This window comes from Megalobrama amblycephala, linkage group LG6 (assembly GCF_018812025.1).
Source record: "Megalobrama amblycephala isolate DHTTF-2021 linkage group LG6, ASM1881202v1, whole genome shotgun sequence".
Lineage (NCBI taxonomy): Eukaryota > Metazoa > Chordata > Actinopteri > Cypriniformes > Xenocyprididae > Megalobrama > Megalobrama amblycephala.
Window position 1 is genome coordinate 43999802 of NC_063049.1, and position 15429 is coordinate 44015230.

At 41.3% G+C, this 15429-nt stretch overlaps 1 protein-coding gene across 3 annotated transcripts in view; it reads left to right on the top strand.

The window, feature by feature from the left end:
* Nucleotides 1-3380: 3380 nt before the first annotated feature.
* Nucleotides 3381-15429, top strand: part of LOC125270820 (E3 ubiquitin-protein ligase SH3RF3-like) — a 127765-nt gene continuing 115716 nt past the window's right edge. For all 3 annotated transcript variants that reach the window (XR_007185473.1, XM_048194802.1, XM_048194803.1), the window contains exon 1: nt 3381-4698. Coding sequence is in view for 2 of the 3 variants with exons in the window: in XM_048194802.1 (XP_048050759.1) it covers nt 4345-4698 (354 nt within the window). In the remaining variant the exon portion in view is untranslated. The remainder of the gene's footprint in view (nt 4699-15429) is intronic.

The window sequence follows — 15429 nt, forward strand, 5'->3', positions numbered from 1 at the left end:
AACATGATGCGGTAATGTTTTGGTGACTGTCACTTGGTAACAACTTCACAGCAGGGGTGCCAAGAATGGTTGCCATGGAAATTGCAGCATCAGCTAACCTACTTCTACAGGCTGAAGGACACGGCATGATCCACTGCGTTCATGGAGACAAACGCAGGAGCTTTATGAGTCGGAAATCATGGCTTAATACTCTGAAGATTATGGTTTGTCTTTGCTATTTAAATGGTTGTGAGATATCAAACAGACCCACTTTACACTTGAAATAATGTACAAAACTGCACAATTATCTGCATGCAATAAATGTTCCTTTTGCATACTTTTGATACTTTCTTTCAAACTCCAACTAAGCAAGCCAAACCTTAAACCATAAATTTATCCACTAACCATTCAGAAACGTCTAAAAGTTGTAACTTCTTCCTGAGTCTCTCCATCAGTGTCGACTCCGGTTTGAACAATGTAAGGCTGAACACTTTCATCATTTTGGCTGCGTGAGATTCTCCAGCTTTGTTGTTGTTGAGCTGTTAAAGCCCCGCCCTCTTCTGGAAAGTGGAGCTCATTTGCATTTAAAGGGACACACACAAAAACGGCGTGTTTTTTCTCACACCCAAATAGGAGGAAATTTGACAAGCTATAATGAATGATCTGTGGGGGATTTTGAGCTGAAACTTCACAGACACATTCTGGAGACACCAGAGACTTATATTACATCTTGTGAAAGTTGCATTATAGGTCCCCTTTAAACATAACAAATGTCCTGGTAAACAAGAAACATGACTTATTGAAAATGGTAAGCAGTAAATGGACTGTTTACTGAGGATCAGATTGAGGGTGTGCAGTGAGTTTGGATGTTTCTCCATGACAGAGATAAAGGGCTGAGGATAGGTGAGGTTTTCTTTGATGCACAAACCTTTAGCTTTCTGTTCTGTTCTTCTTGGGTGGTCAGAATGAGAGAGGAAGTGACATCTCCTTCTCTTCACAGGCCTAATGTGTGCAACATTTCCCTGAGCGAGTCGCTGGCAGCAAGCGCACAGTGCTGTAATCTTACAAATGTGTGTGAAACGGGCAGGACTGGACACGTACATCACCTCCTCAGACTGTATGGGTGTGCTCTGTTTGCCTTCAGATCTGTTCACACACAAAGAGAACATTCTCAAGAAACCTACTTAGATGATAAATGAATTTGAACACAACGACTGCACTCTGGAAAATAAACGTTCCGAATGGGGTTTTTTGTAAGTAATGCAATTGAAGAATCACTTTTGGTTCCGCAAAGAACTTTTCAGTGAACAGTTCTAAAACAAACCATTTTTTTTTTCTGAGTGTGAAGAACATTTAAAATATCTGAAAAACTTTTTTTTTTTTTTTTGCTATAAAAACATTTTGTGGTTCCATTGATGTTAGAGGTTCTTCATGGAACCATTGAAGAACCTTTATTTTTTAACATAAAGTGTATTTTTTATTATTATTATTTATTCTCAATGTTCCAGATTCTAGTGCCATTTCTGTAAAAGTTCAACAGATGGCGCCAGTTAGCCATTTAAAATAATACACATGCATTATTATTATTTCTATGAAATAACTGTTTATTCTTACACTATGATCTGATATGCAGTTACTCACTTCTACTCATCGTTTTCAGGATTATAAGAAGATTAAACCAGTGAGTAAATCTCATTTATAAAGTTGCATGAAAGACTGAGTTGAGTAATGAACTATAACCACCAGGTGGCGCGTCAGTAACGGGAAAGAATCAAATAGCGATCGATTGATTTATTGACTGCAAATGAATATATAACAGCACTGAACTGTAGTACGGTCTTCAGGTTAACAAGAGGGAGAATATAACTTATTATCTAAATAAAACATAGTTTTAAAAGTGTAAATCTTCAGTTGGAGTGGCAAACGAGAGGCGGAATTTAAAATAATACAATGTATTGCTATGTATAGCTGTTTAAATTGAGCTTAATATGCTATATTCAGTCAAATGGAAATGTAATAATTAATGTTAGTCAAATACTGGTGCTAAAGCTTATGTCAGACAAATCAAAACAAATCCAGATTTTTTTGCAATAAGGGATGCCATCGTGATCACAAGACATTTAGAAATATTAATAAGACTATAACAACATTTAGATTAAAATGAACATTCAGAACTCAATTAAATATGTATTTTGAAACAATAATAAGCTACAGAGAACACCCTGTCCCTGCAGAATACAAATATGAAAACGGTTTATGATTTATTGGCCTTTAAAGTTTACAAGTTATAGCAGAGGGACACCAAAACATTTATAACTGGATGTTATGATTTCCCGAATCACACAAGAATGGGACCTGCAAAAAAAAAAAAAAAAATGACATGATGGTGGATTTGGGCTAAATAACACATTTCCAAGGCGTTGCTATGCGGTTGTTATCAGGCGTTTCCATTCATTTCCCGTTCACAGAATCATTTAGTGGTTAATTACTCATTAATCATTAAGGAATGCCACAAAGTGTTGGCTGGGAAACTAATACTAACCATATTCGGGCATTTTCTGAAGAAATGCCGATTACCTCACATCGTTAGGGTGTTGCCATGTGGTATCAACGCATTTCCGGTATTTGCTAAGGCGTTGCTATGCGGTTGTTATAAATGGTTTCCATTATATTCTGTTCACAGAATAATTTATTCATAATACTAATGATATTTGGGCATTTTCTCAAGAAATGCAGATTACTATGGCATCGTTAGGGTGTTGCCATGCGGTAGCAACGCATTTCCGGTATTTGCTAAGGCGTTTCTATGCGGTTGTTATAAATGGTTTCCATTATATTTCGTTTGCAGAATTCATTAAATTACCCATTAAACATTAAATAATTTAAGTAATGCCACAAAGTGTTGGATGGAAAATATAATACTAACTATATTCGGGCATTTTCTGAAGAAATGCAGATTACTATGGCATCGTTAGGGTGTTGCCATGCGATAGCAATGCATTTCCGGTATTTGCTAATGCGTTGCTATGCGGTTGTTATAAATGATTTCCATTATATTTCGTTTGCAGAATTCATTTATTCATTAAATTACTCATTACACATTAAATAATTTAAGTAATGCCACAAAGCGTTGGCTGGAAAATATAATGCTAACTATATTTGGTCATTTTCTGAAGAAATGCTGATTACTATGGCATCATTAGGGTGTTGCCATGCGGTAGCAACGCATTTCCGGTATTTATGCGTTGTTATAAGGCGTTTCCATTATATTCTGTTCACAGAATAATTTATTCATAATACTAACTATATTTGGGCATTTTCTGAAGAAATGCTGATTACTATGGCATCGTTAGGGTGTTGCCATGCAGTAGCAACACATTTCCGGTATTTATGCGTTGTTATAAGGCGTTTCCATTATATTCTGTTCACAGAATAATTTATTCATAATACTAACGATATTTGGGCATTTTCTGAAGAAATGCTGATTACTATGGCATCGTTAGGGTGTTGCCATGCGATAGCAATGCATTTCCGGTATTTGCTAAGGCGTTGCTATGCGGTTGTTATAAATGATTTCCATTATATTTCGTTTGCAGAATTCATTAAATTACCCATTAAACATTAAATAATTTAAGTAATGCCACAAAGTGTTGGCTGGAAAATATAATACTATCTATATTCGGGCATTTTCTGAAGAACTGCAATTACTATGGCATCGTTAGGGTGTTGCCATGCAGTAGCAACACATTTCCAGTATTTGCAAGGCGTTTCCATTATATTCTCTTCATAGAATAATTTATTAATTAAATTACTCATTAAACATTAACTCAATTAAGTAATGACACAAAGTTTTTGCTGGGAATATAATAAGCTACTAACTATATTCGGGCATTTTCTGAAGAAATGCCGATTACTATGGCGTCGTTAGGGTGTTGCCATGCTATGAGAGGTTGTCAGGGCGTTGCTAAGTGCCCCCAGTCTCTCGATATGGCTCTCGTGTCCCTCCTCCTTTTTCTCAGCTGCCTTCTGGTCCAGCAGGTGAAAATGCGGCGTCTGATCACTGAGTAAAGACGCAGCGTGATTTGAGGAATCATGCGTGTCTGGAGAATCAAGTTTATTCGAGGCAAACCGCTCTAATGACGCGCGTTTGAACCTCGCGCTTGATGGCGCGTGCGTGCATGACCTCACTATTCCTCACAGCTGTGCGAGAGAGAGAAAGAGAGCAGCAGCAGACGCGCTCGCGCTTCCCAGCGCTCCGTCGGTATGTCTCAAGCCGTTCTCCGTGTATTAAAATGACCACATGCGGGCCAAGTTGATCCGCGCCCGCCTGCTCGTCAACGACAGCGTTGCGCACTGGAATCAAACATGGACGAGTCGTCGCTGCTGGATCTGTTGGAGTGTTCGGTGTGTCTGGAGCGGCTGGACACGAGCGCCAAAGTGCTGCCCTGTCAGCACACCTTCTGCCGCCGCTGCCTCGAGAACATCGTGAGCTCCAGACACGAGCTGCGCTGCCCGGAGTGCCGCATCCTGGTGGACTGTGCGGTCGACGATCTCCCGGCCAACATCCTGCTGGTCCGCTTACTGGACGGGATTAAACAGCGACCGAAGAACGGAGGAGGGAGGACGTCGCTGGTGGGATGCGCGGCCGGAGTGTCGGCTTCGCCCCCGGGGACAGCTGTGCGGGACCTGCCCGTCGCCACGCGCAGCTCCCCGGTCAAGGTTTGTGCGGTTCTGATTCGTGTTGTGCTGTGGATGAGTGAACGCGCACGTGCTGATGTTTGCCAGAAGCTTCAGTACTTGGACAGTGTAACTACACTGTAAAAATGATTTGTCGAAGTTGTAAATGAAATCAAGGTTTTTGGAAATACTATTTATATATGGTGATTTATAGACGGTGCAAGTATAATATGTAGCTTTTGGCAGGTAATGTATACAAAGTTGACCCTTAATGCGGGGGTTTTCACTCGTTTAGATGCTATGGACCCCCAAATATTACCTAAAAAAGCCAGCTATATTTTGTAAACACCAAATTTATACACTGAATTAATATTATAAATCTAGAATTAGTTTCTATTAAGTTATATTACATTTTTTCCTACTCACTACAGTAATGTACTGTTAAATGTAGCATGCATTTATTTATATTAATCAATATTTTTAATCCAATTTAATGTAATAACTAATTTTTAATAACATTTTATTCAAATTTTTTCTCATTTATTTTAATCCTATTATTATTACAGTTTTCCCTGTCACCCTGTCCAAATAGTTGTTTTGCCTTCCCTATCTCTGTGTTATGTAAGAAACAGCCCACATTGTGAGAGATTTCTTCATCTGCACTGGTGCTGTCAGTGTTTGGTGACGTCACGGCAGTTTATTTGCTCTCTGCTCAGTCTCACATCTGAGATCAGAGATGGTGTTTTTTGTGCTGGATCTGCTGGGAACGAGACGCTGCATGAAGCCATGAGCGCTGCTTTAATGTAAACATGAGCATGATGAAGAAATATTAACTGATTCGAGCTCCAGTGCTGCTGCGGTTATTGTTTGTTATTGTTGTGTGTCACAAATGTTGCTGCTGTTCTTCTCTCCACATGCAGGTTTGATGTGCAGTACCAGTCAAAAGTGTGAGCACTTCACTGAATTTATTTTCATTATAAGATATTTTAATCTAAAGGCTTTCACTTCAGTGCTTGAAATTAGTTTTGTAGACAAAGGTAAAGTTTGCATATGACAAAATGGATTCCCTTTTTTTCTTTAATGGATAGGAAAGGAAGGATGTTCTTCCTTCAATAGTGTTTAAATCATCCCATGATAAGGTGTGATCAGTGGTAAATTAATGATCACACTTAATTTAGGGGCCATTTACACAACACCATTTTCAACTAAAAACTGAAAGCTTTCTATGCGTTTTGGCCGTTTATTTACATGACAACAGCGTTTTGGGGGCCTGTAAATGCAAATGTTTGATAACGGGATTCAGAGTGCAAGGTTTTGAAAATGATACCGTTATTAACTCTGTGTAAACTACAAAAATGCGAATTTGAGAAAACGTCATTGACGTCATGCGCATGCGCGTTAGGCTACATGTTCAGTCTATAGGCGTGTAGTTTCTTTACAAAATGACATTGCCATCTACTGGCCTGGCAGCAGAATACAGCACTTTTAGTCGTTTTTGCGGATCCGTGTGAACGTGGATCGTTTTGACAATGTTGTCGTCTGTACGCGAGAAACGCAAAGGAAAAACTTTTCTGCTTTTTGTATGTCATTATCGTATAAAGGTACACTCTAAAAATGCTGGGTTAAAAACAACACAAGTTGGGTTGAAAATGGACAAACCCAGTGGCTGGGTTAAATGTTTGCCCAATGTGCTGGGCGGTTTTATTTAACCCAACTATTTTTAGACAATAATTGAGTTAAATAAAACTACCCAGCAGGTTGGGCAAACATTTAACCCAACCGCTGGGCTAAAACAGCAAAACTGCTGGGTTAACCCAGCCCAACCACTGGGCTAAAACAGCCCAACCCCTGGGTTAAAACAGCTCAGCTGCTGGGCTAAAACAGCCCAACCCCTGGGTTAAAACAGCCCAGCTGCTGGGCTAAAACAGCCCAACCGTTGGGTTAACCCAGCCCAACCACTGGGCTAAAACAGCCCAACCCCTGGGTTAAAACAGCCCAGCTGCTGGGCTAAAACAGCCCAACCGCTGGGTTAACCCAGCCCAAACATTGGGCTAAAACAGCCCAACCCCTGGGTTAAAACAGCCCAACCGCTGGGTTAACCCACCCCAACCATTGGGCTAAAACAGCCCAACCCCTGGGTTAAAACAGCCCAGCTTCTGGGCTAAAACAGCCCAACCGCTGGGTTAACCCAGCCCAACCACTGGGCTAAAACAGCCCAACCCCTGGGTTAAAACAGCCCAGCTGCTGGACTAAAACAGCCCAACCGCTGGGTTAACCCAGCCCAAACATTGGGCTAAAACAGCCCAACCATAGTAATCAGCATTTCTTCAGCCCAACCGTTGGGTTAACCCAGCCCAACCACTGGGCTAAAACAGCCCAACCCCTGGGTTAAAACAGCCCAGCTGCTGGGCTAAAACAGCCCAACCGCTGGGTTAACCCAGCCCAAACATTGGGCTAAAACAGCCCAACCCCTGGGTTAAAACAGCCCAACCGCTGGGTTAACCCACCCCAACCATTGGGCTAAAACAGCCCAACCCCTGGGTTAAAACAGCCCAGCTTCTGGGCTAAAACAGCCCAACCGCTGGGTTAACCCAGCCCAACCACTGGGCTAAAACAGCCCAACCCCTAGGTTAAAACAGCCCAGCTGCTGGGCTAAAACAGCCCAACCGCTGGGTTAACCCAGCCCAACCGCTGGGTTAACCCAGCCCAAACATTGGGCTAAAACAGCCCAACCCCTGGGTTAAAACAGCCCAGCTGCTGGGCTAAAACAGCCCAACCGCTGGGTTAACCCACCCCAACCATTGGGCTAAAACAGCCCAACCCCTGGGTTAAAACAGCCCAGCTGCTGGGCTAAAACAGCCCAACCGCTGGGTTAACCCAGCCCAACCATTGGGCTAAAACAGCCCAACCCCTGGGTTAAAACAGCCCAGCTGCTGGGCTAAAACAGCCCAGCTGCTGGGCTAAAACAGCCCAACCGCTGGGTTAACCCAGCCCAACCATTGGGCTAAAACAGCCCAACCCCTGGGTTAACCCAGCCCAACCATTGGGCTAAAACAGCCCAACCCCTGGGTTAAAACAGCCCAGCTGCTGGGCTAAAACAGCCCAACCGCTGGGTTAACCCAGCCCAACCATTGGGCTAAAACAGCCCAACCGCTGGGTTAACCCAGCCCAACCATTGGGCTAAAACAGCCCAACCCCTGGGTTAAAACAGCCCAGCTGCTGGGCTAAAACAGCCCAACCGCTGGGTTAACCCACCCCAACTACTGGGCTAAAACAGCCCAACCCCTGGGTTAAAACAGCCCAACCGTTGTGTTAAAACAGCTCAACCGCTGGGTTAAAACAGCCCAACTGCTGGGATAAAACAGCCCAGTCACTGGGTTTGTCCATTTTCAACCCAACTTGGGTTGTTTTTAACCCAGCATTTTTTAGAATGAAAACTCTAAAACACTATTGAAGGAGGAACAGGCTCTGAAAATATAATATAATATAATATAATATAATATAATATAATATAATATAATATAATTTATCCTGATTAAACCCGAAGGAAGACCTTTGGTCTTTATGTGCTTTATAGCAGTGCTTTTTTATGCTCTTTGGCAAACTGTGAAATGTAAATGACACACATTGCCATTATCCTACATAATTTTGATTAGATCAAATAACCATGATTGGAGTAATCAATAATTGTGACAGGCCTACTTCTAAATGCATAAATGTAAACATCAATATGGCATAATGCAATAATTTAACTATAATCATGTCATAATAAAGAATGAGCAAATGTGTCTGATACATATTGTATGCAACAGCCATGATGATGTTATTGGACGACTGCATTTGGCTGTTGCTATAGTAGCAGGATGTTTTCCTATGGCATGGACTGATGGGTAAGATGTTTCTTTGAGACGCTCTGCCATTGTTGTCTTGGTCTATTGTTGTGCTTGTGTCTGTTGAAGCGGTCAAACACACATCAGTCCCACAGGAGCGGTGCAGGACTCACTGAAGTGTGAAGTGATGTCCATCACAGGTCAGAGGACAGACTCTGCTGACGCGGCGTTAGTGAGGACTGATGTGGTGCTTCTGTGTGTTTTGTGGCTCCTCTGATAACGCTGTCGCTCACGTCAGCAGAGCGGTCGCTCCGCATTCATATTCTCTCAGAAAACAGCTTCTAAGACGGGGGAAATTGGCTGAGTTCATTTAAACGTGGCAAAATATGAGCTGAGAATATTAGTAGCTGAAAGCATCACCAGTTTTTTCAAATATACAATGATGCAATGAGTGAGGGATGAGTAGAAGGTTATGCAGATTTCATGTTGGCGACACATGAGTGTGAAAAGCAATGCACGGTGTATTTTGTGGCTTCATGGATGGTGCATGGCCATTATAAACCCATATTGATCGTCTTTTGCAGACACTCTGAAGTCAGACAGATGCTCTGATGTTCTTTCACAATTCATGGTTGGCATAAAGTATTCATCTCAAACACCTCCATTAGATAGAAAATAAGATGAGGAATTGATATCCTAAGAATTTCTCATGAAATATTAACTGTAAAGCTACTGTATCATATTTCTAAGGCCTCTAAATGATCAATATGTTGCTGAAAAACTTGTTGCAGTTGGTTTTGTGATTGATGTCTAACCGTACTGAGGCATCTTGACTGAAGTGTGTCATTGGAGGAACATTCAGCCCGTTATTACATCCGATGTCTCGTACGCACAGACGTACTCTCTCTCACTGGAAGTCAGCTGACCTGCTGAGAGATGTCTTTATTGTTGCTCGGCTGCACACAGCGGGACCAAATCTCTTGTATTTCTTCTAGATTTTGTCAGTCTAATGCCTGTAGCTGCTCAGCAGCAGCATTCCCACCATCCACAGACACATTAACCCACATCTGCCACGTGCCATGACATTTTTGACGAGTTCCAAATGACGGCTGCTCATTTGTGTTTTTTGTTTGTAAATTGATTTATTCATAGACCTACCAATCTCTGTGTAAAAATGCTGCCATCTTTCTAGTCATTTTTACTCCCCTCTAATTTGGCTCCAAATCTCAGGTGAAAATTATCATTTTGACCCCCCCCTACATAATACTGGATTACATGGTAAATATACATCTGTGACATTTAATATTTTGGCTTTCATCACTATTTATGTTTGTCTTTCTACAGAAAAAATATGGACAAAATCAAAATTTGAGCCTGGGAAGTTACTGAAATTTGGTTGATTTGACACAGAATGACCCTACTAAATAAAGTATTAAAAAAAACAGCTTAATCATGTTAAAAGTCTTGCTTAACAAAAGCACACAAACACAACAGCTTCTCATCCCTACAGACTCGCCGTTGTAAATGCACTGTCAGCTGGAGACTTGAAGAATGAAACGTCCTCCTTTGCCCTTGAAGGAATATTCCCTCCATTTTCTAGAGTTATGATCCGACTGAAAAACATTAGCTGCGCTCGCGGGTTCTGGACTGCTGAAGCTCAGTGAATTCAGACCCCACAAAAGTGTTTTATCTGCCTTCCTTTCTTTCAGCAAGTAGAATTTATCAAATGTTCAGCACAGGGTTTTCTGTATCTTCTGCTTTGAGTATCTTCACGCACACAGTCATCTACTAAAAATGATTATGGACATTGTTACCTTCTATTTTCTATGTGCCCTTGTAAATATATGTATATGTTTAACTGTGGCATTAGTAATAAAATGAGGCCGTAACCACAGTAATGTAAGACCATGAATGAATCCTCTGTGGTTTGGTCATTTATTGCTTCACATTTAGAGACCATAATTACTACAAACTCATTCCCATTACAGATTATTGGGTCTGAATGTACTACATTTCTGCCAAAATATGACTTCAGTCACTTCAGTTGGTTTTACTACTGTAAGTGCACAGTGTTTTCAGATTTTGGACTTGCATTCAGGTCTATATGCATGGTTTTATAAATACAGAGTTCCTACACTCTAAAAAATGTTGGGTTAAAATCAACCGAAGTTGGGTTGAAAATGGACACACCCAGCGATTGGGTTAAATGTTTGACCCAACTTGCTGGGCAGTTTTATTTAACCCAACTATTGTTTAAAAATGACTATATGTCTGGCTTAAAATGGACCCAAAATAGGTTAGAATTTAAAATCAGACACATAATTACTAGAGGCAATAATAATGAACAAAAGGTGAACATTTATTAATAAGCAATTTAATAATTGTTTATTGTTTAATTATTTTTCATTAAACTCATTAATAAATCTTAATTTATTAATAAATGTTATTTTTCAACATATTTTGGGTTTATTTTAAACAAGCAATAGAGTCATTTTTACAATAGTTCAGAAAAACAAAACTACCCAGCAGGTTGGACAAACATTTAAGCCAATTGCTGGGTTAAAACAACCCATTCGCTGGGCTAAAGCAACCCAACTGCTGGGCTAAAACAACTCGATTTCTGGGCTAAACCAACCCAATCTCTGGGCTAAAACAACCCAACTGCTGGGCTAAAACAACCCAACCGCTGTGCTAAAACAAACCATTCGCTGGGCTAAAGCAACCCAACTGCTGGGCTAAAACAATCCGATTTCTGTGCTAAACCAACCCAACCGCTGGACTAAAACAACCCATTCTCTGGGCTAAAACAACCAAACTGCTGGGCTAGAACAACCCATTCCTGAACAACCCAACCTCTGGGATAAAACAACCCAATTTCTGGGATAAAACAACAAAATACCTGGGCTAAAACAACCCAACCGCTGGGCTAAAACAGCCCAATTTCTCGGCTAAAACAACCCAATTTCCAAGCTAAACCAACCCAACCGCTGGGCTAAAACAACCCAATATCTGGGCTAAAACAACCCTATCGCTGGTCTATAACAACCCCATTGCTGGGTGAAAACAGCCCCATTGCTGGGTTAAAACAACAAATCGCTGGGCTAAAACAACCCAACCGCTGGGCTAAAACAATTTCTTGGCTAAAACCAATTTCCGAGCTAGCTAAAACAACCCAATATCTGGGCTAAAACAACCCATTCACTGGGCGGGCTAAAACAACCCAATCGCTGGTCTATAACAACCCCATTGCTGGGTGAAAACAACCCAACCACCGGGCTAAAACAACCCAATATCTGGGCTAAAACAACCCAATTGCTGGGCTAAAACAACCCAATTGCTGGGCTAAAACAACCCAATATCTGGGCTAAAACAACCCAATCGCTGGTCTATAACAACCCCATTGCTGGGTGAAAACAACCCAACCACCGGGCTAAAACAACCCAACCGCTGTGCTAAAACAAACCATTCGCTGGGCTAAAGCAACCCAACTGCTGGGCTAAAACAATCCGATTTCTGGGCTAAACCAACCCAACCGCTGGACTAAAACAACCCATTCTCTGGGCTAAAACAACCAAATTGCTGGGCTAGAACAACCCATTCCCGCTGGGTTAAAGCAACCCAACTGCTGGGCTATAACAACCCCATTGCTGGGTGCAAACAGCCCCATTGCTGGGTTAAAACAACAAATTGCTGGGCTAAAACAACCCAATATCTGGGCTAAAACAACCCATTCGCTGGGCTAAAACAACCCAATATCTGGGCTAAAACAACCCAATCGCTGGTCTATAACAACCCCATTGCTGGGTGAAAACAACCCAACCACCGGGCTAAAACAACCCAATATCTGGGCTAAAACAACCCAATGTCTGGGCTAAAACAACCCAACTAAAACAACCCAATATCTGGGCTGGGCTAAAACAACCCAATCGATTGGTCTGGGCTAAACAACAACCCAATTGCTATGGGCTAAAACAACCCAACTTTCCGGCTAAAACAACCCAATATCTGGGCTAAAACAACCCAATCGCTGTGCTAAAACAAACCATTTGCTGGGCTAAAGCAACCCAACTGCTGGGCTAAAACAATCCGATTTCTGTGCTAAACCAACCCAACCGCTGGACTAAAACAACCCATTCTCTGGGCTAAAACAACCAAACTGCTGGGCTAGAACAACCCAACCTCTGGGATAAAACAACCCAATTTCTAGGATAAAACAACAAAATACCTGGGCTAAAACAACCGCTGGGCTATAAAACAGCAACCCAACTGCTAAACCAACCCAACCGCTGGGCTATATCTGGGCTACAACCCCATTGCTGGGTGAAAACAGCCCCATTGCTGGGTTAAAACAACAAATCGCTGGGCTAAAACAACCCAACCGCTGGGCTAAAACAACCCAATTTCTTGGCTAAAACAAACCAATTTCCGAGCTAAAACAACCCAATATCTGGGCTAAAACAACCCATTCGCTGGGCTAAAACAACCCAATATCTGGGCTAAAACAACCCAATCGCTAAAACAACCCAATATCTGGGCTAAAACAACCCAATCGCTGGTCTATAACAACCCCATTGCTGGATGAAAACAACCCAATCGCTGGGTTTGTCCATTTTGTCCTTTTTTTTTTTTTTTTTTTTTTTTTTTTTTTACCCAGCATTTTTTAGAGTGTAAAATGGTGTTTCCTCCCCAGAGAAAATATTGATTTCCCTGATCAATGTATGTGCATTTTAAAAAGTTTGAAGGTCACAACATTTAGTAACAGTATATTTAAACCATGTCAGTGGTCAGCAGCATAAATGATCAAGAATATAACAGATTCTTAAACATGAGAATCAGGTTAAAGTTGCAACGAATAATTTACACTACAAACTGGAAATACAGAAGAGGCTTAGAGTACGTGAGGAATAATTGACGACGGTCCGTTGAATTATTAGAAAATAATGCACACCTGAGGTGGTAATGCATCAACACAAATCATTATTTTGTAATAATTCAACGGACCAGAGTCAATTATTCTCCACACCTCAAGACATTCTTCAGATGTTGTCTTTCAAGACATATGTCAAGTTTTTGTTCTTTAAACGCTCTTGTGTGTAGGACTAATTTCTTACACATCTCACCCCAAGCCTCTGTTGCTAATTCCAAAATGTCATTTTAGAGCTAGTAATGGTGGCTTGAGCCACTGATAGCAGACTAATACAGTTATTAATGAAGCTCTTATAGAGCGAGAGAGAGAGAGATTAAGGCTACGTCCACACGAAGCCAGAGCTTACCCTATCCGATCTTTTTTTTTTTCCTCGTCTCAAGAAATATCTGCATCCACACGAAACCACTGAAACGTCTCAAAACGATGTAGTATACATGCCAGACCAGTATGTGGCACTGTAATTCTGCCACAGAGATACACTTAAAACAGCGAATAAGACTTGGAGCATGCACATAAACCTTGCGCGCTGAATACAAACTATAGTAAAGCTTAGAAATAACGCTTTATTTTGGCTCAGTAGCTTCTGCAGCACGAACACAAGCATCTAGAGTCTGCTAGTGTTGTTGTTGTTGTTGTTGTTGTTGTTGTTTTGTGCTGTTAGCGGCATCTGACTATAATAAAATAAAATATACGAATAGGCTGTCCACATGAAAATGCAAAGATGGCGTTTTTCAGATTTATCCACTCTGGGACCCGGTTTCAAAAAATAGTGGTTTCACCTTCCAAAAACGCCGGATCCATGTGGACGAAATTTTGTGCGTATTCACAAAAAACGCGTCTCCGTGTGGACGGGGCCTAAATGTGTGTGAATTACCTGAGTCTGTGCGTCTCTCAACAGTGTTCGGCAGCAGCGTCTCTACCAATGGCGAATCTGTAAGTTTATCTGCTTCAAAAACAGCGCAGTAATTACCTCACTAGTGAGATGTAGCTTTTAAGTGTGTGCGTTTAAGTGAGAGAAAGTGGCAAAAACACAGGAATAATTTGTTGTTTTTATACTATATTTATTTGCTTGGTCGGTGTCATTGTGGGTTTTGTTTCTTTTGTTGTTGTCGGCTGTAAGGACCTTTTGAAATAACTGAAATCATTTGGCGGAGTGATAAGGAACTGTAATGTGGTCAAGACTTGCCTGGAACTACTTTATCTGTGCGTTTCCCTGAAAATAATTGCACACCTTAGAACATTCGTCAACCAATCAGATTCGAGCAATCAACAGCCCTGGATTATAAGATTATTGTTATTAATACAGGTAAAATAATCAGTATTCTCGTTCAACAGAAATAGCTGTTGTATCTCATCCCTCACCAAAGCCGAGCTTCGACTGATTCAGTCTTTTCATCTTTGTCTGTGTTTACCTAATTTGAATCACAACTTGAAGCATGTTTGTTATGAGCCAATCATATCGTAGCGCTGACATCATTATCATACATCCATTGGTCGGTGACGTGTCGTTTGAGAAGTGAGATCAAGACACAGTTATCTAGAGGAAAAACTGCACGTTTTTTGCAGGTTTTTTGAGCTGCAGTAAACAGAGACGTGTCTGCAGCCTCCTGCTGTGCTCCGTCTCGTTCTTCAGCTCCGCTCTAAACCACCATTAAAGTTTCATGCTCTCAGTGCCGGTGAAAGTGCAGCATGAAGACGACTGTCAGATGCCACTGACACCGACACTGACTCTGCGTCGCTAGAGACGCGCGGCGCTGCTGATCTCAGCTCATTCAAACAGCACTGAAAGAGCAGTTTCCTCTTCTGTCTCGGTATAATTGCACACAAACACATTGATATGAATGCAGCAGACAGGAGGATCTCTCTGAAACACGTCCCACGCCTCCAAACACACCAACATCTCTCTGACGCTTGCTGCAGGTCTGATATTTTACTATTATTCATATACTATTATAGTTATTAATGTTTTGATTTGGCTTTTGTTTGTAGAAGTGTTAGTTTTTTGGCAACACTTTA